The sequence below is a fragment of the Antrostomus carolinensis genome, unplaced genomic scaffold, assembly GCF_000700745.2.
Source record: "Antrostomus carolinensis isolate BGI_N321 unplaced genomic scaffold, ASM70074v2 scaffold12602, whole genome shotgun sequence".
In the NCBI taxonomy this organism is placed as follows: domain Eukaryota; kingdom Metazoa; phylum Chordata; class Aves; order Caprimulgiformes; family Caprimulgidae; genus Antrostomus; species Antrostomus carolinensis.
Genome location: NW_010297654.1, coordinates 60704 through 86477, shown reverse-complemented (window position 1 = coordinate 86477; position 25774 = coordinate 60704). Strand labels below are relative to the sequence as shown.

General features: G+C 37.7%; 1 protein-coding gene across 1 annotated transcript in view; it reads left to right on the top strand.

The window, feature by feature from the left end:
* Positions 1–25774, top strand: part of INVS (inversin) — an 84392-nt gene that overhangs the window by 55877 nt on the left and 2741 nt on the right. Inside the window, 8 exon segments of the mRNA XM_029083547.1 lie at positions 1–53; positions 1549–1778; positions 3858–3964; positions 6437–6649; positions 14539–14840; positions 16971–17775; positions 24185–24417; positions 25393–25473. The exon segment at positions 1–53 is cut by the window's left edge and continues 29 nt beyond it. Coding sequence (XP_028939380.1) covers positions 1–53; positions 1549–1778; positions 3858–3964; positions 6437–6649; positions 14539–14840; positions 16971–17775; positions 24185–24417; positions 25393–25473 — 2024 coding nt within the window.

Sequence of the window (25774 nt, the reverse complement as noted above, 5' to 3'; positions counted from 1 at the left end):
CTTCCGAGCCTGTGAGATGGGACACAAAGAAGTGATACAAACGCTCATTAAAGGTTAGCTATTATGAATTTACAAACCCGTTCAGAGTTCTGGTGCTCCTTTCTGTGGGACTGGGAAATAAACAGCAAAGCTGAGCAAGAGAAGGGGTAGAAAATTACTTCTCTAAAGCAGGTTTTGTCTGTGGAACAGCGCTAGTAATGTAAAAGATTATCAGAACGTTGTGCAAAGTGGCTGGAGTTGTTAAATATAAAATTTTCAATATTGGGATAGTTCTTTTCACAGCTCTTTTCTGCTCAAGCCTTTTCAAGCATGTCCTAGTCTCGCAAACTGCCTCTTCCCCCAGCAAGTAATTGTTTTGCTTTGGTTTTTTCTTTTCTCCAGTAAGTAAGACCAAATTAAGCTTTCTTGTCTTTTATGAGAAAGTTTTTAGGCTTCTTTGAAGACTTTTTGACTATTTAAATGAAGCTTAGTTTTTAATGAAGGTAGCTATGAAAAATCCTAAATCATTAGTATTTTCCTCTGGTTGTTTTTTATAAACAGTGTTTTATTTGTAGACAGAAATAAGATTTAACAATGTATGCAGTTTTAGATAATTTTAAAAACTCTACTGAAGTGGAAAAAGCATGGTGAAAGAACAATGATACCTTAGATGCAAAATCTGTCATTTTAGCTTCACAGAAAAGTTCTAGGTAGCTGGAAGCAGTCTTCCTCCTACTTGAGATATTATCCCATTTATGGACAGCTGAAGTATCCAGGCTAACAAGTTGCAAGTTTTCTATCACCCAACCTTTCTTACCGAAGAGCATGCTTCCCTCTCTGATCTGCTGGGCATATTTTAACCTCCTCATAAGCTCTTTCTCCCACCTCCTATGCCATTTAGCTTTTGTAGATGCAAGAAGCTTGGTTATCAGAATCTGAGTTATGTTTAATTAAATATTTTATGATATAGACAGTCATCTTTGCTGGTTGGTTCAAAATTTTATATTTGTGGAATTTTATTTTTGTACGGAGTTTTTACATCTTACAAGAACACATAGAGAAATTAATTATCTGAATAAAAGGTTCTTTCTTAGCATACTTGAACTAAAAAAAAATCAAGCCCTTTTCAAAAGTAATTTCTACACTGTGAATATTTTATCTGGTCTGCTTTAGAGATTTAAAAAGACATTTCATCTGAAGTCTAATTGTCAAAAGTGATTTTGTTGTTAAGAAATATAAGTTTCACTGAAAATTAATAGGCCTGAAACAAATAAAGGCTAGGTTTTTAATGGGCATTTGACAAATCTGGAGATTTGAGCATCTGAGAGGATACTCACAAGCTTATAAAAAACTTAGATGCCTGACCCTCACTGAAGCTATCTCATTACCAATTCATTTTGATTTAGGTTTTAGGATCTGAGTAACAAATTTGAAGTTACTTTCAGAAATATTTATCTGAATTGTCAGTTTACCAAATAAGTTCTAGTTGAACATAAGCCTATTCTTTTTCTTTTCTTTTCATTCAAAAGTATTTTCTTTTTATGTTCAAAAATGTATTTGTTGTTACAGGAGGAGCAAGAGTAGATTTGGTGGACCAAGATGGCCATTCGCCCCTTCACTGGGCAGCCCTGGGAGGAAATGCTGATGTGTGCCAAATCTTGATAGAAAACAAAATCAACCCTAATGTGCAGGATTATGCAGGTAGAACACCTCTGCAGTGTGCTGCTTATGGAGGTTACATTAACTGCATGGTAGTGCTACTGGAAAACAATGCAGATCCAAATATTCAGGATAAAGAGGTATGTTGCTCTTCACTGGGCTATTAAGTTAACTTCAGAACAAGTCAAAACATTTTCCTTTTCTTCAAGGTCATTCTCTTTTCTGGGACATAGAAGCATCTTTGTCGTTGTTTATCATGAAAGAAAATGTATTCTGACATAATTTTCCCTATGGTTTCACTTCTAAAATGTTGAATGAAAAGCGGTATTTTAATACGCAGCATGAATTTAAGTTTCATATTTTTCCATATAACTTTGGACTTTTCTTTGTCAAAGTGTGATCTTATGGAGGTCAATATTAATAATCTGATTTCTTAACTTCTATCATTCATTGTTAACAGCTGACATGGGAATATGATTTTATAGTGTGTAATGTATTTATTCAGCATAGAGATAGAGGAAGTAAGATACTGTGAGTGAGACTGCACAAGAGCTGCTTCAGTTACTTATCCACCTAAGTACCGACATACATCTCACTCTTCCAGGTGAAAAAAAAGAACCACTGATTATTTTACTTGTTCTTTTCTGCCATTATACAAGCAGTAAGTAAAATTAGGAGCCAGAATGATTGTGCAACATATAACAGATTTCTTTGTTATATGACATAGTTTCTCAGAAGTCAGTAGAACTTCATCAGTCAAAAGAATTTCATGCAATTTGTTAACCTTTTCTGTGGCTTTTCATTGTAAGGCATGGATAATTCCAGGTACTGGGAAAGTGTTTTTTGTTATGAGTTCTACAGAGCACAGAGTTATAGAATGGTTTGGGTTGGAAGGGACCTTTAAAGGTCATCTAGTTCCAACCCCCCTGCAGTGAGCAGGGACATCTTCAACTAGATCAGGTTACTCAGAGCCCCGTCCAACCTGACCTTGAATGTTTCCAGGGATGGGGCTTCTACCACCTCTCTGGGCAACCTGCTCCAGTTTTTCACCACTCTCATTGTAAATAATCTCTTCCTTACATCTAGCTAAATCTCCCCTCTTTTAGTTTAAAACCATTACCACTTGTCCTATTGCAGCAGGCCCTGCTAAAAAGTTTGTTCCCACCTTTCTTATGGGCCCCTTTAAATATTGAAAGGCCACAATAAGGTCTCCCCAGAACCTTCTCTTCTTGAGGCTGAACAACCCCAACTCTCTCAGCCTTTCTTCCTAGCAGAGGTTCTCCATCCCTCTGATCATTTTTGTGGCCCTCCTCTGGACCTGGTCCAACAGGTCCATGTCTTGTACTGAGCATGCTGGGGAGATTTTCCAACCTGCTACCAGCTCTGTGTGGCATCAGCTTGAGTATAGCTGAAGACATCAGCTTCACCTATTTCAGACAGACACTGCAGCATGCTCTTCAGCTCTTGGGGTTCAGTGGGTAGCTTGCTAGCACTGAACTCAGAATGTCCTCATGTTTTTCTGTGGTACGCAGCCTTCTATGTATTTCCTACATTTGGAGTTCAGGGGGTGAAGATGCAGACAGGAGGCATGGCCTGGAAGTGAGATGAAATATCTATGTTGTTTTGATATTAACAGAACTTGAGGTATTCATACTGTGGTTCTGTGGTCTGAGTCCCAAGAGTGGTCATATACGACCTGGCTGTTTATAGAGTACAACTTGAGAGTTCTGTTTCATGTGAGAGAAACTAGACTTCTGAAATCAAACTAGTTTTGAAAGCACAGCTGGGGTCTGTCTTTGACTGGGCTGATAAGCTTTCCTCAAACTTGATCTGATTTTGAATTCTGCAGTAATTCTTTCAGTCTTGTCACAGTGTTTTGGAAGAGCTGAGAAAACACTCTGAACTACAAAGCTTGATGAGAGCTGCTTCAGACGTGGGTGGCATAGCTGCAAAGGAAGCAACTCTAGAGCTAGTCTCCTAATGCTGTTTTTCAACTGCTTTAGGTGAAAAAGCACTAATGTTTTAATCTTGGTTAAAAAAAAAAAAGTTACTTCATTTTAAAGTACTGTGTTCTTTTATTTTAACAAGGAAATTTATTTATAAGAATTAGTTTGTCCTTCATGTCCAGAAAAGCATTGAATTATGGTATGATTTACGACTTTCATTGTGTCATGGTAAGAGTTTGGGGGTAATATTTATTTTTGTTCTGTTGTTTACAGGGTAGAACTGCTTTACACTGGCTCTGTAACAATGGCTACCTTGATGCTATAAAGTTGCTGCTTGGTTTTGATGCTTTCCCTAATCATATGGAGAACAGCGAGGAGAGGTATTGCTTGTCTGAGTGCATTATTTTGTAATTTAGCAAAAGTGCTACTTACTAATTTAAATGTTAAGCGTTCAGATATTGCCAGAGAATCATTAGCTCATATCTAAAAGGAGTGTTCTATCTTGGGCTTCAGTGTAAGCAGCTTTTCTAGTGTGAAAAATCTCTTATTTAAGTAAGACATTGCAACTTCAACTGTTTATACTTTTGAACCTAGAAGAGAGATTTCTCCAAGTATTTACTCATTCTAGTCTTGTTTGAAATATTAAAGGTATTTTTCATTTATATGAATTTGACAGTGGAAATGTACAGACAAAGGATGAAAAGGCTTTTCTGCTGCTTTTGGAATAGACTGGAGTTTTTCTTTTCTGTTTGGTAGGAATACAGCGAGAAGAAAGAAAATGGGTGAAATGTAATGCTGTGTTTTAAAATAGTGATTACGAATTACCTGGTGGTTAACTATATTCTAAAGGCCTGGTTTAAAAAAATTCCTATAATCATAAAGAGACAGTACATTTGCACGTCTTTTCTTTGTCTTTCATTGACATATAAATAATAGTTTTTAAAAAGTGATTTGGGTTGTGCCATTCAAATTAGTCACCTGATGGCGAAGATAATTACTATCAGCAGAAATTTATAATGCCTTTTTTAGAGTAGATGGACTCCTCATAATTATTAATAAAATTATGATCAGTATGCCATATAAATTTGAATATTTCAACATTTTAAATAACTTAAGAACTTTGAAACCCCAGATTTTAGTGCTAAAATTGAGACTTCCATACTTATCCCAGTTGTTAATTGCTTTCTTCCCCCTTCATTTTTTCTCTACTCTAAACCAGTCAGATCTCTCTTCTTTCTCTGTTCTTGTTTTTTATTGAGAAACACAAATGAAAGTATAAGTAGTTCCTAATTAAGTAGTGCTAATGCTGTGTTTAGTAATTTTTTGATAGAAAATTAAATAAATGGTTGTGATTAAATTACTCTTAATAAGTAAGATTAAAAGCCACTATTTTCCAGGAAGGAGGATTTTTCCTTACCTTGTAGAAATGTACTAATGATGCTCAAATGTCAGGAAAATACCTTAGCTGTGGTTTTACTATAGTCATGCAGTTAGTATCTATTTTTGTTTCCTTTCTGGCATTAATACATGTTCTTACATATAAACCTAGATTACTCAAAATATAACTAGCAGTATTCCAAATGTCAGACCTTAAGCTAACCCAAAGGTAGCTCTAAGTGAGTTAGAGAATCCACATTTAAAAATATGGGTTTTCATGACTGGGATCTGTAAAAGAATACATTGTCTTGGTACATACATGCTAGTAGCATAAAGTTTACTTTAGTATCTTTTGTACCTGTTAATTAAAATATTCAAAACTAGGTATACTTTAAAAATGTGTTTTTCTGAAATGAGTTCCCATTCCTGGGTTATCAAAAGATCTGTATCTCTTTAAATGCTATCAGCAACACACCTTGGCATACAAATTTTCATGTTATGTCATTATCTTTATTCTTGCAGACACTTCAGTTCAGGTACTGTTAATCCTTCCATCAAATCATTGCTGTGTGGCAAGTCCAATTGTGCTTTCTGTCTATTTTTCTTTGCTTACCAGCACAGCGTCCTAGCAAGTTACCATCAAGAAGAGCCTTAATTTTCACAATCACATGCATTGACACTTGCTATTTGATAGTCTTGTATTATATGGTCTTTATTATGGTTTGTGACTGATAATTTTCAGTCACTAAATGTCTTTGCCTAATGTTTCAGTATTGGTGAGGGAGGTATGTACATTTTGCTCCTATGTTGACAATGGGAATTTTGGGAATTATTTTTAAAAGTGCTTAGGCATCTTTGACACCATTAAAAAGCAAAGCCATTTAATATTTTAACACCTGTGTCAATTTGAAAACAGCCTCAAGTCTTCTTAGTGCTTTAAAAAAAAAAAGCTATCCCTTCGTGCAGGTATAATCCTGGTGCTTGGTCAGTCATACTGGCCTTTGGCATTGTTACAGAAGCAAAGACAGATTTTACAGTAAATCTCTAGAACTTAAATTCATATGGAAGTAACACCAAAAATGTTTTAACTTGCATTTTATTTATATTAGATTCCTATATGAGATCCTCAGTAACACCTTTTTAAGGTTGCTTGCCTGAATTAGTGAATTCTATGGGTAGGGTTGTGGAGGATTTTGTTCACACTTCATATAGACTGCTCCCTGCACCCCCTTATATTAGGCACTAAAATAAGCCTTAAACATAGTCACAGTGTGTACATTGAGTAAGACAGGAAATAGTATTTAAAAAGTAGTAAAACAGCCTACTGAAAACAGTGTTTAATCAGTCTTCATACTAGAAGTTGCCTTATTGTGAAATGAGGATGAAGTAAATGCACGTTATAGTTAGCATTCTAGTTCATTGATGATTGTTGTGGATTTTGCTTTATGTTTTTTGGTTTTGATTTTTTTTTTTAGATATACTCCACTTGATTATGCCTTGCTTGGTGAACACCATGAAGTAATTCAGTTCATGTTAGAACATGGGGCTCTGTCTATAGCTGCCATACAGGACATTGCTGCTTTCAAAATTCAGGCTGTCTACAAAGGATACAAAGTTAGAAAGGCTTTTCAAGAGAGGAAGAATCTTTTAATGAAACATGAACAGCTGAGAAAAGATGCTGCTGCCAAGTAAGTTTGAGACTTGAAATCTACTCCAGCAAATAGATGTTTGTGATAAGTTTGTATATATCAGTGTATGATTTTATTTGTTACTCATCAACATTTATTGTTCCTCTTAATAAAAATTATATGGTAGGAAGCATATAATGGATTTTTTTCCATGCACCTATGGATGGAAATTATTTTCCAGATAATCCCAAATTACAGAACAAGCTTTATATGATAAACAAAAACAAGGCAAAATACCAAAAGCTGAGAAACTAGCATGTTAGCATCCATGAATTTTTCCATGATATTCTGTGTGATGATAAAAAGACTTGGAAAACATTTATCACTCTAAGCTGTAATTGAAATAATTATTCACCTATTAAGTCTTTGATATCAGTTTTGAAAAAAAAAATTAGTAAGTAGATGAACTAAAAAAAACAGGAAAAGCCTGGTTTAATAAATCTTAACTTACTGTTTCACAGGGGAGGTCGTGCCTTTCTAGCAAACTGAACTCCTGGATTTTGTTTGCAATTTCTGTCTTGGCAGTATCATTATCTGCACTTACATTTTCTGCTCTTGAATTAGAGAGTTACCATGAGATAATTATGTTAGATTATAGATAACTAACATATGCAATTCAAATAGTTATTTGTAAGATGTGTAGGTTTTGTCTGACTTTCTACCTTATTTAAATGAGGTAATGGTAGCAAAGTGGTGAAATTCTAGAATCAGAAGGTAGGTAAATAATCTTCAAAATACTTTGCTTGCTTGGGCTCTATCCTTAAGGTTCATAATATTAAGAAGAACAAATCAGCACCTGGTTTCTTTTGACGAAATCTGATTCTGAAATGAAAAAACATAACAGTCTGAAAAGACTTCTACATGATTTTGTAGTATTATTTCTGTATAGAGACGTCATATGAATAAACACACAACATAATTATTGCACTTAGAGGTATTTTTGTTGCATCCATGGTATCACAGACAAAGTCAGCTGCACTCTGCTCTATTTCAGATTTGATAGTTTGATGTTCTGCACAACTAGCTGGTCTGACCTTCATTGGGTATGCTGCTACTCTACTGGTTAATAGTTGTTAATGCCCAGTAAGAACCAAAGCTAGAAACATCGGATAACTAATTTCCTGCTCACATCTTTAGATCCTAAAATTGTAACTTGCAGCCCTCCTAGCCTTTGCCTTTTCTGATGAAGTCAGTAGGAGTCAAACCCATGCATGGAGAATCTGCCTTTGAAAATATACCAAATATCTTATGTATTTTTTAATTTGGAGAACTCTGCTTCTTGCTGTGTGGTCATAACTGACTTTACCAAATGAGGTAATTTTATTCTTTGTGATTACAGTAATTTTTTGATTAATCTGTGATACCTCATCTAGAAGATTAAATGAAAAGGATTGCCTCATGGAAATTTGAGGATGTTTTTATCATTGTTTTCCTTTGTGAGTTTCTGATGTACTTTCTGAAACTTACTAAGCTGCTGTTGATTTGTTTGAAAACAATAGAAACAAAGTCTGTGTACCAAATACCATAAAAACAGAATTAAAATACAATTGGAGTGTACAAGCAAATCAAGTTGTCACATAACAAATTCTATTTAATTGCAGTTTTGTGATCTGTAATAAACTGGAGGGGACTTTGTTGTCATCATTCAGCGTCCCCATCTGTGCATTATGCAGCTAAAACTGGCCAGGGTGCTGCCCCATATAAAAGAACAGTATCCCAACTCATGTTTAAAAATCTGCTCTCCAGATAAAAGTAGATACTAGGTGGGAATCCAGAATGATGGTGAACTCCTAGACTGAACCTCCCTCCCCCCTCAACTATTTTGGTGTATGAATCAGAAACTTGTTTTGTAATACGTTATTTAGAGAGTCTCTCTAATATAAATCATTCTTAAGTCTGTGTGGTTTTAGTTAGTCTGTTCTTCTCTTTTTTTTTTTCTTTTTTTTTTAATTTTTAACAAAAAGTTAACCAGCATCTCATATTTGTGTTATTTTCTGGTAAAGTTACATTCACTGTATTGAATGCCTGTGAAATATTTCTATACAAACATATTCTCCCATGTTGAACAAACCTATGTCAATGAAACACTAATTTATAAAATGAAGATTGATGTGGGCCAAAACAACAGGCACGCTATTGTGTCCTTGAGCAAAGAGACATATCAGGAGACCACTTTGGCTAAGCAGGGAAGTCATGACAGAGCTCAAATGCAAAAAGGCAGTATACAAGAGGTGGAAGCAGGGATGGCCTGCAAAGGAGGAGTTTAAAAACATTGTTTGGGGATGTAGGGATGGTGTCAGAAAAGCCAAAACTCAGATGGAGTTGAGGCTTGCAAGGGATGTCACAGGTAACAAGGTGGGCTTCTGCCTCTACATTAATAGTAAAAGGCTGAGCAAGGACATGCCTTGGGCCTGTTGCTGGATGGTGTGAACGATTTAGTGACAGCAGACATGGGTGTGCCTTCTTTTTCAGTCCTTCACCAAGAAGGTCTACCAGGCCTCTGTGCTTAGAGAAGTGGCTCAAGGAGGAGAACTGCCAGCTGTGAATGAGGATTAAGCCAGGAATCGCTTGAGAAAACTCAGCCCAGACAAACCCGTGGGACCAGATGGGTTGCATCCAAGGGTGCTGAGAGAACAGACTGATGTCCTTAAAAGACCACTTCTAATATCTTTGGAAGGTCACAGAGGTCAGGGAAGGTTCCTAATGAACGATGTGGGGAATTGCAGACTGGTTGGCCTCACTTTGGTCCCTGGGAACCTTGTAACAGACATAAGTTGAAACAAGAGAGATTTTAACTGGAAATAGACATTTTTTCACCCTTGGGACAATTGAACAGTGGAATAGGTTGCACAGAGGTTGTATGGTCTCAATCCTTAAAGATTTTCAAGACCCAACTGGATAAAACCCTGAGCAACCCACTCTGACCTCATAGTTGACCTCCTTTTTGAGCAGAACGTTGGCCTTGATGACTTCCTGAGATCTCTTCTAATATGTTTTACCTTATGATCCTATGATCTTTTGAAAGAGGGCAATGTTGATGGGGTGTACAAGCATCAAACATTTTAACATGTACATTTTAAATGCAGCAATATAATAGGTGCTCATCTTCAGTGGGAGTGATAGTAGCTGGTTATTAATAGGTGGGTTGGAGAACTTTGCAGGAGGGAAGCAGTGTTTTAGGAGACTAGCACAGAGGCAGTCTGGGAAGGAGACATTCAGAAAACACACAACGTACAGGTAAAATGATGGACTTTTAAAACTTTTTTACAAAGAGGCTTTTGGTTTACTTTTTACAAAACCAGGTCTTTAGGAATATAATATTAAAGGGTTTAAAGCATTTTCAGAGAAAACTGATGTCCAATATATTGGGTTTTGAAAGGGCTACAGAACGCATTCATCACTTGTTCACCTTCATTTTGGATTTCTTAGAATAAGTTCCTGAATTCATATTTCTGTTTTTACTAAGTCTTCCAGATTTCATTCTGACCAGTTGGAGGAAATTGATTGAGAATGTGGATGTGAAAGGGAAATGGATGAAAGTGAGTAAGAGTAACTCATGATATTTAGGAAGAGAAGAACAGTAAGAAAATTAAACAGTTCAATTAAACAGCCTTCAACAGATTTAGAAAATATCCTAGAAGAAAGAGAGTACAAGTAGATTATGAGGTACTTAAAAAATCTGGTAATAAGGTCTGCATGCTGAGAAAAGATAGGAGGTGTAGCAAGAGAGAAAATGATGAGCTCTTCAGCAACCTGAAAAGGGAAAGCACATGGTGGAAATTTAGTGACATTACTAAAATTGAGGGTAATAATAACATAAAATTAAACAAGCTGAGGTGCAAAATGAGAACAACTAGCAAGGGATATGAGATATCACAATAAATAATTGTAAACATACACATTGTAACAGGAAGAGCAAAAAAAGTGTTGATCTTAGCAACAAGTGATGCTAAGAAAGCTGAGGTATTCTGTCTTTTTTGCTTCAATCTTCCTTAAATGTCAAATGGTGTCCAGTAGCAAGTGGAATTCACAGTAGTAATAAAGGGTAGCAATGTAGGCTACAATACTGAAACAGTTTAGAGACTAATCAGAAGAGTGAGATGCTTTCAGATCAGCTTAGCCTGATAAAATTTATCTTGAGGTGTTTAGAAAACTGGGTGATATAATCTTAAAGTGATTACCTTTAGGAAGTAAAAACTTTAGGAGGACTGGTAGGACTGGAGAATTCATGAAATGAGCAAAGTGTCCACTTTCTCAAAGAGGAAGAAGAGGTATCTGTAGACCTGTAAACTTCAGTCCACAGAACTGTTGACGTTGGAAAGGACCTCTTGAGATTATCTAGTCCATCCCTGCCCCTGCTCGAACAGGATCAGCTACAGCAGCTTGCCCAGGTCCATGTCCAGTTAGGTTTTGAATATCTATGCAAATGGAGACTCCACAAGCTCTCTGGGCAAGTTCCAGTGTTTGACCACTCTCACAGTAAAAAAAGTGTCATCTTGTGTTCAGATAGTATTTAATGGGTTTTTATTCGTGCTTATTGCCTGCTGTCCTGTCAGTGGGTGCTACTGAGAACAGTCTGGCTCCATCTTCTCCATTCCCTCCCACCTGGTATTTGTAGACATAGATTCCCCCCTGAGCCTTCTCTTCTCCAGGCTGAATAGTCCCGGCTCTCTCAGCCTCATCTTATATGAAAGATGGAACATAACAGAGCAAGAAGTAATGGCTGGTCTGAATTTGCTAATAACAAATTATATCAAACCAACTCAATTTTCTTCCATAACAGAATTATGAGTTTTGTGGCCATGGAGAAACAGTAGGTGCCATTCAGACTTGCCTGAAGTTTTCACACTTTCTCATGTGGTATTCTCATTAGCAAAGCAGGACAATGTAGCTTGAATTTCACTCACCTGTTAGATGGGTGAAAACTACTTTTGAAGAACATGTGCAAAGAGCAGTTCTTAATTGTTCAACTTTAACCTGGAAGTGTATATTGATGAGGATTCTGCATAAATCCATCCTGAATCTGATACTATGCAATATTTCCATTGAAGAAGTAAAATGTTAAATTTCCAAATGGCACCAAGGGTGCATGACTTGTAAGTGCATTGAAGACTAAAGCAGAAATCAGAATGGTGTTAATACGTACGAGAAATGCTTGAGGAAAAAATAAGTGGTTAGTTAAGGACAAATGGGCGGCTCTACACATTTGTCAAGAACAATCAACATAGGAATACTGGGTGGAAATGGAATCTTTTTAGTGTTTTTGTTAAGGACTATCTGTTAAACGCTTGTAGTAGATAGTAAGCTGAACATGATGTGATTCAACAGTGTAATGCTTTCAAAACCAAACGTCATGCTAGATTGTATAGCACGAGACAGCTATTTATACAACATGAAACAGCTCCTTTTGGTCCAGATAAATCTTCAGCAGCAGTAGGACCATACCTGGAGATCTATTTTCAGTTACGATTTTTTAAGTAACTTTTTTTTTTTTGCAAGGATAACTTTAAAAATGCTCTACAGGCACATAGACATGTTCTAAATTTAAAATTTCCTCCACATAGTAGATACAAAAAGCAAAGTGTTCTTAACAGAATAGAAAAGGTTGATTTCATTTTAGCAGATGAAAAATTCAAAGCATCTCTGTGTCTTCACAAATGCTTAAGGCTGAAACTGTTCCTTTCCATCTGCTAAAGGCTTGGTTTCCATTCTCTCACTTTTGTAATGAAATACAAATTTATGACCATTCGGGACAAAATTCTGTTGCAATTAAAGTGGAAAATTTTGGCATGCCAACTCTGTTATCACAGAGTAGTTTTCTAACTTTAGAGCCAAAATTTGGATCCTGTTGAGTTACCAGAACCTCCTGAGAATGACTGAGAGCCCTTAAGTTAGGAACTTGTCTACTTGCTTTACTCATTCATGAAACCTAGTCTCTCAATTTAGACAACAGTAAAACTTGGAAATTTTAATTTTGAAAATATCCTTCATTGTAAAACAAACAGTATTTCTAACTAAACAAAGCAAACCACAAGGGGAGGTTCATAAGTATTCTTCAGGAGTCTGCTAATCAATTAAGCTCTACTGTGACAATTAGGATGATGGTTTATGAATAGGGAGCTTTGAAACCCCTTCCATGTATTATTTCATCAGTTTCAGATGAAAAATGAGCACACAAACAAGACCTTTTAGAAAAAAAAAAATCTCCTTTTACTTCTTCTCAACTTCTAGTCCTGTGTCATTTCAATAACTTCACAATTGGTATGTTGGTAAGTTAATGTTTTGAGTTAATCTGTTCATTCAAAGAGTGCAGACCACTGGGGCTTGATTGTGTGTCACACAACCTCTCTCACACTTTCCTTTCTAATACTGTGAAAGGAGGATACTGGTAATAGTCTGCTTGCTTCTTGTGAAGAAAAGAAAATGACTATTCGGTGAATAGTAAGATCTGATTTATCAGTTCCAACAGCAGAGTAGTGGCAGTGAGATCCATACTGTACACGAGACAGACATCCCCACACAGTCTGCTTGTGGAATGCCAATATTGTTTGAAACTAGACACTTTTTTTTGTGCCAGAGGGAATACTGAACCTCAGGCTGCCAGGAGTGTATTTTTTTACATCAATTAGCAGCTTTTCAGGTACAAAGTTCAATCAGCTTCTTCTGCAGAGTGTACTTGATAAGGTAGTACTGACAGATAAAGGTAAGGCTTCTCCCTGGCAGCTCACACTGAAATGACATATCCTGGCATTGATACGACTCACAGGAACCGAGGATGGCGTGCTGCATAACCAACCTGTCATATGCTGTGCTGTGAGCTAATGTGTCAACAGTCTGCAAACTACATTGTAGCCTTGGAAGCAAGTTAAAATATCAGGCAGCTACATGAGAGGACATTTACCACCTGTCCATTCCAACAGGGAAAGTGTCACTTCATCTCACAACTAGAGCTTAATTTATAAAAACAAATTCAATGTTAGGTAGATATGGAAGGTTTGCTATGTGCTATTTGGTTTATTCTCCTTTGTAGGAAAAAGAATTTAAAAGCTTAAGTGGAGTGACATCCCGTTGTGTTCCAAAATAGACTGCAAAACTTTATTCAACAGATGCGCCTTTCCTAGCCTTGTCCAAAATTCTCTTTTCTATCTACACTATTTAAGAGATGTGTGAATTCTTTCCTTTTTGAAAACCAAATGTCATAATTGTAATGGCATACTATGTGCACACAAGTTTTTAATTCACAAATCATATTTTCAATATTTATCATTTGTATAGTGTATAATATGTTTATGTAAAATAAATTATCTACTAATGATAAATATATAGCAGCAAGTTAGTACCAGTAGCTAGTTTGAAGTAGGTTTATAATTGTCTGTATTAATTATGACACAGGTAAGTATGAAAAATAATTTGCAGAGATGATGTCTTTTATTGAAGTTTTCTGATTTTGAAATACAGTGCATTGCATTACTACTTATATTAAAGTATTGTTCATTACTCATTTAAAACATAGTTATTAGTATCAGATTTCTTGTCTTCTGACACCTCTTCAAAATCCTGCTTTTAATTTTGGTATATTTACAAAAAACCCCTAAGTTTCATTGTTTTCAATAAGGGAGTGTTCTAAAATCAGTTTAAACTGCCACAAACTGAACAGGCAACTGGCTTATAAGGACTTAACCTTTGTTAGGCTGTAGCTGCGAGTCAGTTGTTATTTTGGATTAAGCTAAGACACTTCAACACAATAGGTGTCCCTTTCTCACAAAAAAGATGTTCGAGGTTTTATTGTGACAGTGTAAGGTTTCTAGAGAGGAATGTGTTCAAGTTAGACACGTGCTCCCAAGATTTTATCATCTTTGGAATTCTCATGGTATTGACTATAATTACAGGAAACGTGAAGAGGAAAGTAAGAGGAAGGAAGCCAAGCTGCAGAAAGGGGTGCAGAACGTGGAACAAAATAGGTTTCGAATACAACAGAATCCTGCAAATCGAGAGAAGACTGCCAGCATCTTGGAGTTACCTAATAAACAAATTGATACACAGAATAAGAGACCTCCAGCCCTCAATGTTTCACAAATTCAACCAGGGAGAAACAGTAGAGGTTCACCTAAAGCTTGTCACAGCAAAGGGACACCAAAGGAGACTTGCCTGTCAGCAGAGTCTCAGAGTGAAGGTTGTAAAATCAGGCAAGGTTTGTAATCTTTTTTTAATTGTCCCTTTAATTTTAATTTCTAATTGTCCTGGTTATCTTTTTTTTCCATGCCTGGGGGTGTTTTATATATAGAACCTGTTTTACTCTTTCTATAATTTCTTGTTCACTCGTTATTTAAGCAATTCATATAGGCTAGAGTTAGATTTAGATTATTTTACTGTGTGTGTTCTGTCAGCTTTAAGTAGTAAAAAATACTGGTATCTATCGTGTCTGTAAAAATATCTAAAATATGTGAGAACAGGCTGTTGGGGGGTGTTCTATTGCTTGCACTGTTTAGAGAAAATAAAATTCAAGATACTTGGCATATCCGTGGGATTCTTGAAGAATGTTAATTGAGAAATTGCCCATAGAATAATATGGGCTATTTAGATCCTGTGGGCTGGCACTTAGAAAGATTTTCAGCAACTGCAAATAGATTTTTTGCATCTGTTAATGATAAATGAAAACTGTGATGTCGTTGGTGGGTCTATTCTGATCTGTTCTCCACTCAGAAGTCTCTTTGCTATCTGCGTTATCTTATTTGCTTTAATTATAGTAGCAACAGATAAGTTCTTTTTTTGTGTTCTGTACTTGTTATTGCTTGGTTTTTCTATCTATGGAAATCTATTTCAACCTCAAAAGATGATCTAGAATACTTCAGTGACGGTTTTTTTCCATCACCCACTTGTCCAGTTCAGATTGGGAAGGTTTGCACATTCTACTTGAACAACTTTAAGTGTGTTACAATAAATGCCTTCTACAAGCTGTACGTACAAACCAGGTAGCGGGTTTTGATGAGTTCAGAATGACAAGGCCATTTTAAAAGGCTGTGTTCTTTTTCCTCACAACTATAAAAATTAACTTGTTGGAAGATCAAAATAGTGTTGTGACAGTGCTGGAAATTTCATATGTTTGAATTGACTGTCAGCCCTACACTGTTTTTATTGATGTAGGTGACAGTTTTGTACTTGGCTTCATTAAGCGTGGGATTATTCCCAGAGAAATCTTGACTTTTAAAAAAATAAAAATTAATAATATATTAAATTAGATTAAAATAATGGACTTTTTTTCCCTGTCCCAGAAAATTACAAGGCTAATTACCCATATGACAATCATGCATAAATTAGAGTAACCTCTCAGCCCATACTGACCTGTCACTGTGATAAATCTTCTCTGTTGGAGACATCATTGATGATAATCCTGAGTTTCTTCTGTATAATCTGTTAAATCTGCCATATTCTGTTATCCAGTCAAGGGAGTAGTCTGTAAATATGTTACAGTGATGAAAAATGTGGCATGGTTTTACCAGCTTTTGGATAATCCAGAAGATTTTGTGATTTCATAATATCAAAGATACCTTTCTTTCTCACTTCTTACCTGTCTGTTACATTTCATCCTGTCGGGTCTATTTTCTCATTCCCCTGTTAGTTTCCTAACAAAATAGAAGGTGGATAGTAGATGGAGATTATCAGTTTTGCACTCCAATCTGGTTTCCGAGTCATCCTCACAAGAGTGTTTTGAAGGAGTTATCACACGGGATTTGTTTTCCCACCCTAGGCTTGGAAAAGAAATCTTGCAGCAAGGGAAAAATGGGAAGGACTTCATAGTTTCATTTAGAATGTCAAGGAAAATACTGAGAAGCCAAATGCTCTGGGTTTCCTGGGTCAGTGAGTTACCCTGTTTGTTATCCTGCCAGGACACCGGGTGGCTAGAGCAAAAGTTTAGCAAATAAACTTGAAACAGGGAAGGTCTGTTACGGTGTCTTCACTGGAACAAGCAGATGTGTTCATTCATTCCTGCACCATGTGGTGAGCTTGTTTCTTTGAAGAAGACCAGTGTATTCAGGTAGGTGAAGAAAGAGTTTCTGCCTGTGACTTTTTTAAGGCATCTCACTCAAATGTAGTCTGAGAAAGAGAAATACTTGTAGAATAGTAAGCAAATGAAGTTTGGGACCGTACTGTTACAGGCAGTCATGTCCTCTGCTGATTCTTCCTGCTTATACTTTTTTTTTTTTTCATTTAAGTAAAGCCTAGTGTGCCTCAAAGATAACTGAGCAAAAAAAATTAGAGACATAAACTATGTTTTGCTGGATTAGAGAATGAATGTTGGTTTCCATTTGTCTGTCTGAAGGTTCATTGAGGAAACACATCAAAAGCAAGTCAAGTTGTGTCCACTTCCATTGTGGTAAAGCAAAAGAAGGAACAAAAGTTGAAGGGAAACATCAGGCTGCAGCTGCTACAGAACTGGATGGAGAAAAGCACAAGGATCACACTGTTGAGGCAGCGGGTGCTTGTGCTCGGAGGAGCAGAAGGCATACATCTGCTTGTAGGACTGCTAGTGTTGGGGAAAGATTAAGAGATCAAAGTCAGTCTTCATCTGGCAACAGGGACCATTGTGACGGAACGGCTGTGTTCTTCTGCAACGTCAGTTGTACTGGTGGAATTGTGAGAAACTCAAAGCAGTGTGAAGCTTCTTCAAAAGGCAAAAGGCATCAGCAGAAATCCAGAAGTAAAGAGGCAAATGATGAGCGATGTTCACCAGCTGGCTCTAGTCGACCAGGAAGTGCCAGAACGGTATTTGTAAACAGCAGAAATGACAGCGTGCGTGCTGTAGAACAAGCTAACAAAGTGGGAAACAACCAGTTAGCAAAAAAGGCCTCCCCTTTATTGTCTGCTGAGGCAGAACCTACCAGGACTGTGCCAAGAAACCTAGCAGCGTGTTCTGCTCCTGATGACAGTTGGAACTTGGAAAAACCAGGCATAATTGGATCCAGAAATGCAGATGATCAATTATGTTCTGTCGCATGGCAAAGTACAAATATTGAACTAATTCCTTTAGAGATTCGAATGCAGATAATAGAAAAAGAAAGAAAAAGAAAGGAGTTGTTTCGGAAGAAGAACTATGCTGCTACGGTCATACAGAGGACTTGGAGAAGGTAAGACTACTGTTTCAGGAGCTAGAGAAGAGTGAGATACAAATAGACGTAAATTAATTAGGCTTGTTCGCAGTGTGCTTTATTTGGTCCTTTTGCTTACAATGTTACCAGTGCTAAATCAGCAATTTAATAATCTTTCACAAAACAAATGGCAGTGGGTTCCAGTCGCCTAGAATGATGTTAGTAAGTTCATCAAAAGTGCAAGGTAAGTGATGACTTTTAATAATTGGAGAAGTTATTAAACCTCTATTTCAAGCACTGATATTTCTTTAGAGAGTGCTGGTTAAGATTTGCCTAGGCCTAGAGCTCTCTGCTGCCTGTTCATTAGCAAACTTGCATGTGTAGGGTTACAGAGTTTTTCCTGAAAAGGTTTTTGTAACCAGATCCTTCACCACCATTTACTGACATACCTGAAATTGTATTCTGGCCTGACTTGCAACTGGATAACTAAACCAGAAGAGCTTTGGAAGCTCGTATGGAGTGCATTGCCAAAACTTGAAACTAACTTGAGTAACTCGATTGAGCAGGAACAACTGCTGTACAGAAGAGGCAGGCAGGAGGGAGCGAAGAGCTTTGGAAGCTCGTATGGAGTGCATTACCAAAACTTGAAACTAACTTGAGTAACTCCATTGAGCAGGAACAACTTCTGTACAGAAGAGGCAGGCAGGAGGGAGTGAGATGTCCCAGTGTTTGCTTTCCTCAGCATTGTCCTACTTTCATGAATGCATGAGTTTCAACCTCAGAAATACAGTCATTCTCTATGTATGTGCTCCTCACTATTTAATTTCTTATCAGAATTGACAGGAGGAATATGACAGCCATAGGTGAAGCATGTAATATGTACATAATTCTTATTTCCTACTTGTTATTGACATTTTCTTCAGTGGAGCAGAGGGGAGCACTCAGCAGCTGGAGCATCAGGATCTGCTCTCTGTCATCGCATCCAGCCTGGGCTGTTCTGTCAGTCCAGAAACACGTCCTCTGGGCTTCTTCGAGCAAAGCCAGGACCAAACGTTAAGAGAGAGCAGTTCTGAATGCTTATTGTCCAAGCCTGCTGTTTTGACAAGAAAAGTTCTTTTTGCCAAGTACCACGTAGCTCTGAAAAGCTAAAAAGGAGGCATGAGTTGTGCTGCCTGCTTTCAGTGGTGCTTCCAGCCTTAAAAAATCCCCTGCTTCTTATTTTGCAAGGTGGAGTGTTACCTGTGTTCCTGATTGTATGGAACACCAGGGAGCTAAGAGACAAGTATGACTAGCCACTTGTTTGTGGAGTTTTGAGAACCTGTATTTCTCCTATTGCTTTTTACAGTTAACTTATGAAGTCTGAAGAAGTCTTGTCTTTCTCCGAAAGAGCTGGCCATTACTAGGGAAGGGACACAAGACCAAACACTCCATGGTCCAGACCGGCAGTCCATTTGTTCCTAAATGGAAATGTGGCCATTTAAACATTTGTGCTGTCTCAGCAAATATTCTGTTTGCTCCAGCTCTTTTACTGATTCGTCTAAAAATTTCTAAGCATGAGATTGGATTTACAGTCCAGTAATATTCCAGGTTATATTTTCACTGTTGTTGGAATATAAAAGTTACACTGGCTTCCAATTAAAAGTTAAAATTTTGGAACATAGTATTTTTAATTCACTTTTAAGCCTCTTTTTGGTAAAAATTCTGACTTTTTGTACAGTATCACATATTTCTGTACTTCTGTCATCTTTGCTCTCTGTTTGCTATTTATGCATCCAACTCTGAGGTCCCCAGTACAAGAAAGACACGGACCTGTTGGAGTGGGTTCAGAGTAGGGCGACAAAAATGGTCAGAGGGATGGAACAGCTCTGCTATGAAGAAAGGCTGAGAGAGTTGCGGTTGTTCAGCCTGGAGAAGAGAAGGCTCAGAGGAGGCCTTATTGCAGCCTTTCAACACTTGAAGGGGGCCTACAGGAAATACAGGGATGTTAGCAGGGCCTGTAGAGACAGAACAAGGGGAAACAGTTTTAAACTGACAGAGGGTAGAATTACGTTGGACATGAGGAGGAAGTTTTTTATGATGAGGGTGGTGAGACACTGGCACAGGTTGCCCAGAGAAGTTGTGGATGCCCCCTCCCTGGAAGTGTTCAAGGTTGGGTTGGACGAGGCTCTGAGCAACCTGATCTAGTTGAAGGTGTCCCTGCTCACTGCATGGTGGTTGGACTAGATGATCTTTAAAGGTCCTTTCCAACGCAAACCATTCTATGGTTCTGTGATTCCATGCCATAATCCTCGTACCAACACTGAACGGCAAAGCAAAGCAGCCGCTTGTTCTCCCAGTGATCCACCACTTCTGCCTTCAGCTCTCTCTGCTGCTTCCAAACACTATGTAAGCAGCTCAGTGCTGGCAGTGTCCTCCCTGGCCTTCTGTTCTAATGTAGATTCCAAATTCTTGTTTTATGTGTTCAGATCCTTTTAGATACCAAGAGCTGAAGTAAGTCAGGAGTAAGTTAGGAGAGTGTATCTGTCAGTGATACTATTGCTTCTGAAGGCTGCTCTGTTTTCACCTAACACCAAATTAAAATCCTCACAGAGGAGTAGGTGAATGCCACAGCTTTCAGTCAAAGTGTAAAGGTGTGTAGTGAATGCTTGTGCAAATTTCTTCACAAGAACTGTGACCTAAAGCTTTGTATTCAGGTAGCTTACCTGTGTAGGAGTCTTTGCATTCCATTTACAGTTTTGACTAGCTAGAGATTTTGAATAGATCTTCCTAAACTATCCACCTGCTGAAACAGCGATGGTATGTTACCTCACCAAGAAGTGCATGCACTTACTTACAGCACTTAGGAAATTGTGGAGATTGAAGATTGTTTAACTGACATTTGTTATTTAAATAATTGAGTTAAAAATATATTTTTTTCTGTTTGCAAAACTCTTTTATTTTATAGAACACTAACGAGGATCATAAATTCTGCAAGACTGCAGGAGAGATTAGTTTGGCGGTTCCTCCAGTGACATTTCATTATGTCTGCAGACAGTTTAGTGTTGCTTGAGCTTTGATGGAGTTCATAAAGTTTGCAGCAATATCATAGTGCATGTATTCCAGTGAATGTTTTGATACAGAACAGTTTGTTGGGCAGCAGTGCTGAGGTGAGGGCACTACACTGTTCTGAAGAGCTGTGCTTCCCTCCTGCGTTGTCTCTCCCAGGCTCACCGGTTCTGCTCTCTTTTCTGCTTACACGTCAAGCTCAACATGAGCCTTATTGTCTGAGGGTTTTGAAACTCTGAAGGATAATGAGAGCTGTGAAATTGGACCAGATTTGCTCCTCCCGATTTCCATGCTATTACCACAGCAATAATGTTTATTTTTAAAAAGAAGGTAGTTCTGCCTCTTCCTTTGAAGCAGTTTTCATATATATTTCAAAAAATGAGGTGGTGTGAGTATTTTATGATGTGAAGTCAGATGGTGGCACCTGCCTGCCAAGAAGTCATGGTTAGCATTTCCAGCTAGCTCACGCTAGGCAGCTGTATATGCTGGCTACTAATATGTCAGTTATTCTGACACTCTTCTCCGAAACAGCTAATTTCCCATCCAGCATACACTGAATTACAGTTTTTAAGCAGGTACTTACTGTGTGGCTGCGGGTCCCATTCAGTCCTGTGTTTGTCTTTTGGGTCCAGGCTTGCACTGGTAAATAGCATGTACCTGTAGAGAGCAATAGAACTATACATTGTTAATGTATAATTCTACATTAGAAACATCTAGAAGTACTTGCTTGACCTTTGGCATTTCTCTAAATTAGTATTAAATACATTTGTCTCCCTCTGCAGATTTTATAGTCATGATTTACTTATTGAAAGTTTATTGAGAGCTGTTGTGAGCTACAACACAATGGTTCTGGTCTCCTTAAGTATATTAAACTTGCCTTTCTTGGGAAAATGTTTCAATTCCCATAGTCCACAAACTTTATAAGTGTAGTCCTCAAAAGTGTATTTTAAGGTGTGTGGCTTGCCAAAGGTTAATTGCTTATCCTGCTCGTTGAGGCTTACAGACTCTGTGTCTGGCTTGCTCTCTCCTGGGGGGCACTGAGGCCTGTACCATTCTCCAGGGTCCACAGAAGCTGGAAATAAGTTGGTTGCTGTCACTGTTTTTCTCCTGCTGGAGTCAAGCTGTATTTTCTTATATATTATTGCTATATGCATACTTTGACCAGCAGCAGTTCTTAAGATGAGAGCTTCTGTAACAATGAATCTGAATACCATTTGCCAGCTGTGCAGTTCTGCACATAGATTCTGTGCTTTATGTGCAGTAGTTTTGTGGACTGAGCACTGGGTATTTTGTTAAGGCACCACATCAGATTCATACAGCATCCGACTTCGTCCCGTTCTTTTTTTCTCACTAGGATCAGAATGATCTGTTATGGGAGAGCTGAATTAAAAACATGTGCACATGCTCTAAAGATAACTGCCTACTTTGTCTCAGTGTCAGAGCCTCACAGTTGTTTTCTTGTCGCTAAAAACTACCAGAAGTTCTCTACAAACATGAAATCACAGCTGGGTGCAAAGGAGGAGCGCCTGTGAATGGGTCATTTCACGTATCAGCAAAGGCTTCTGGCAGTAATTACCGAATTCCAAGAGAATAGCTTAGTATTCTTTTCTACTCCAGTATAAAACAGTTCCTCAATTGTTTTTTTCCTGCAGCCATATTCACATAGCCCATCCTTAGCTGAAGTTATGTTAGCAAGTCACTATAACTGTGCCCCTCCCTTCACATTCTCTTCCTCCCTTACCTGGTTGAAAAGTCCTAAGCGATGTGTTATTTAACAAAACTGGATAATTTTTTTTACTTCTGTCTCTTAAGAATGCTCCTGCTCTGAATTCCTACAGTGCTTTGCAACTTGCAAGCACTACGGACATTTATTGGTAAGATGCAGTTGCTCCCCACATTTGTCACATACTTTAATGAGCTGTATAACAGTACATGCCTGAATTCTGAAGCTCCACTAAATTAAGATTAAATAGGTTTGTCTCACACAGCATATTTCACAGAGGTAATTTACTAAGCTTATTGAAAGTTTAAAATTATTGAGGCTGTAACTGAGCATATCATCCCCCTTTGGCATTTTACTGTGCTTTTATGTACTCATTTTCTGTGTATGGCTGCTGTTTTGTTTGAATTATATAGGTCATTGGCCTATAACATATATTTAAACAATTTGTATCTGGTTGTGTTGTCTTTTGTTTTAATCTAGAACTTATTGCAGATGGAGCAACAGAACAAAATCACCTCTTTCTCCCTCCTTCCTCATTCCCTTTACCAGAGGGTCCATCTGAAAGGGTTGTCAAGCGTTGGAACAGGCTGCCCAGGGAAGTGGTGGAGTCACCATCCCTGGAGGTATTTAAAGGACGTGTAGATGTGGTACTTGGGGACATGCTTTAGTGGTGAGCTTGTCAATGCTGGGTTTACAGATGGACTAGATGATCGTAATGGTCTTTTCCAACCAAACTATTCTATGATTCTATGTAGGAGCCTTTTTGAATGCCAGAGGGCATGATGATCAATGTGTCCTGGCCCATTACCAAACACTTATAATTAATATTTTACAAGTGTTATTCAATGTGAATTTGTGACAGCTTTGTACTGGGAAGATCCAGAGTTAATTGCAAGGCCAGTTAATTGACTTGTAAGTGTGAAATACCAGTATCTGACTGAATACTTGTATCTGATTCAAGGAAAAAAAACCCAAATATCTCCTTGTTGCTGGTGCCATTAGCCACCAAAGTGGGAAGAAGGACAGATAACCTACCGTTGCCACCTGCAACAGGGCTGTGACTGCGTGTGAGGTCAAAGCAGCCGTGGCAGGGTTGGGTTGGGAGGCAGGGAGCCTTTGAAGGGAAGGGTAAAAAAAGCAAGAACAGATTGCTGAAAATAAGGTGACAGGAGCATCTTCGGAGGAGAGCTGGAGAGCAGCTCATTTTTCTGTGGAGGAAATGTGCAGTTGAACTCATAAGAGGTAGATTTGGCGCGTCTCTTGCCCTGATTGATTGAGAATACAAAGTGGTAAGGCACATGAGAAAATTCTGAAGGTGTGAAAATGAGAAAACAGTATTGATTATACTGTTATATCATAAATATTTATAGGTTTTGTGTTTGCCAGATTTTCTCTATATTATAAAGCAGTTGATAAGCTGATGTTGCAGTACTGTAACTTTTGATACCGGTAATGTCAGGTCTTTATTAACTGTGTGAAATAATGGATGCATCTAGAATTGAACCCAGCTCCTACTTTTTCTTCTGAGCAAACATTTCTCATCCAAATGACTTAGCACATCAGTGGGAGTTCTGTTTTCCCAGCTACTCATGTAATCCACCATGTGAACTGATGCGTGGAAAGCACCGAAGTTAAAACAGGTCACCTAAAACACGTGCTCTTCTCTTTTCTGCTCTCTAGTTACCAGCTAAGACAGGAGTTGTTTCAGCTTCTTAGTGCTAAGCGGCAGTGCAAAGAAGATGAAGACAAATGGAGACAAGAGACAGCTGCCTTCTTCATTCAGGTTGCTTGGAAGAAACAGCTGAACCATAGCCCTCTGAAATCAGTTCCTTCATGTAAAAATCTGAAATCTATGAACAAAACCAGCTCACCCATAAAAGCCAGCAAGCAGTCCATCCTTAAGCAGATATATGGTAATTTTGTCTTCACTATACTTTATTTTAAATAGGTACTCTTTTATTTTTATAACTTCTGTACACTTCTTACCTAATTGTTAGGGATTTCAACTATTTATAAAAATTAGACTGAATCTCAGGTGTTCTGGGTAATTGTATTTCCGTTTCAGGTTGAAAATAAAAAAATACCTCTGTGATTTAAAATGGCTGCTGCTAAAGCTGTTTGACTCACCACGTAGTATTATTCCAGCATGTGTCTTGAGCAACCAAGCAATTCTGTTGCCAGAGCTGCTTACATATATCAATGTGGAAAAAGAATAGAGCAGTTAAACTGCTAGCTGGCTGTATCAGTGCACAGTGGCTATCTGGACCATGGCTTCAGTTTTTAAGCATTGTTTTCAACTTTGGTTTTGTATTGTTTTTTAAATATTTCCATTTGAAGAATATGGTCTTGTTCCATGTTAAGAACTTTCTTGTTTGAAGACAGCTGGTCTTTATTGGAAGAGCAAGATCATCTTTTATGATAACATTGCCCTGCTTTGCACTATGCCTGGATGTGCACAGTGCAAAGGAATACATCTTGAAGAAAGGGTAGAGGAAAAGCATTGTTTTTAAACCTTGAGTTCCTTTACAGTGTGGATCACTGACGGAGTAAGGATGTGCTAACGATATGTACTTTACCAGGTGTTAATTCACTTCTATTACAGCTCTTTAGCCAAAAAGGATTAAATAAATACATAAATAAAGCAAATAATAATTTTATTTTCCTCCTTTTTTTATAGCAACTGCAAGATGTATTTTAACTTTAGTTAAAAGTTCAGTTGTGGTTCTCACAATTTTCTGTTGTCTGGAATGTCTCAGGAGTTTCTTCATCATAAATGAGAATCATTTTTAGGATAGAATAATGCTGTAGCCTACTTAAACAGTTTATAGCTGTACATAACCACATCTTTCTGTGAATAAACATAGAGCTCTTCACATTGTTTGTTAAAGGACGTTCTCAGGAAGGCAAACTGTGTCAGCCAACAAGACCTCCTTCTAAGCTGAAACTTTCTGATATGCAGCTGGTCTCAGGTAAGACACATACATTTTAAGAATAATGTTTATTTATATATGTATGAGATTGGTTTTATCTTAGTAAAGAAAAAAATCTGCTTGAACTGGGATCTCATGTGAAAACACGTTAACTCCTACCAAACTGTTGTGATTGCACGCTCCGTCTGTTGCTACTTTTGAACTTAATTGAGCACTGTACTTTTAGCCTCATGTTGAATCATTTATTTGAAAACCTATTTTCATTGGGGTGTTACTAGGAAAGACCTTAATATAGTGGACTTGTACAGTGATGAGTCAGATAACATTCACCTGTGGTTAA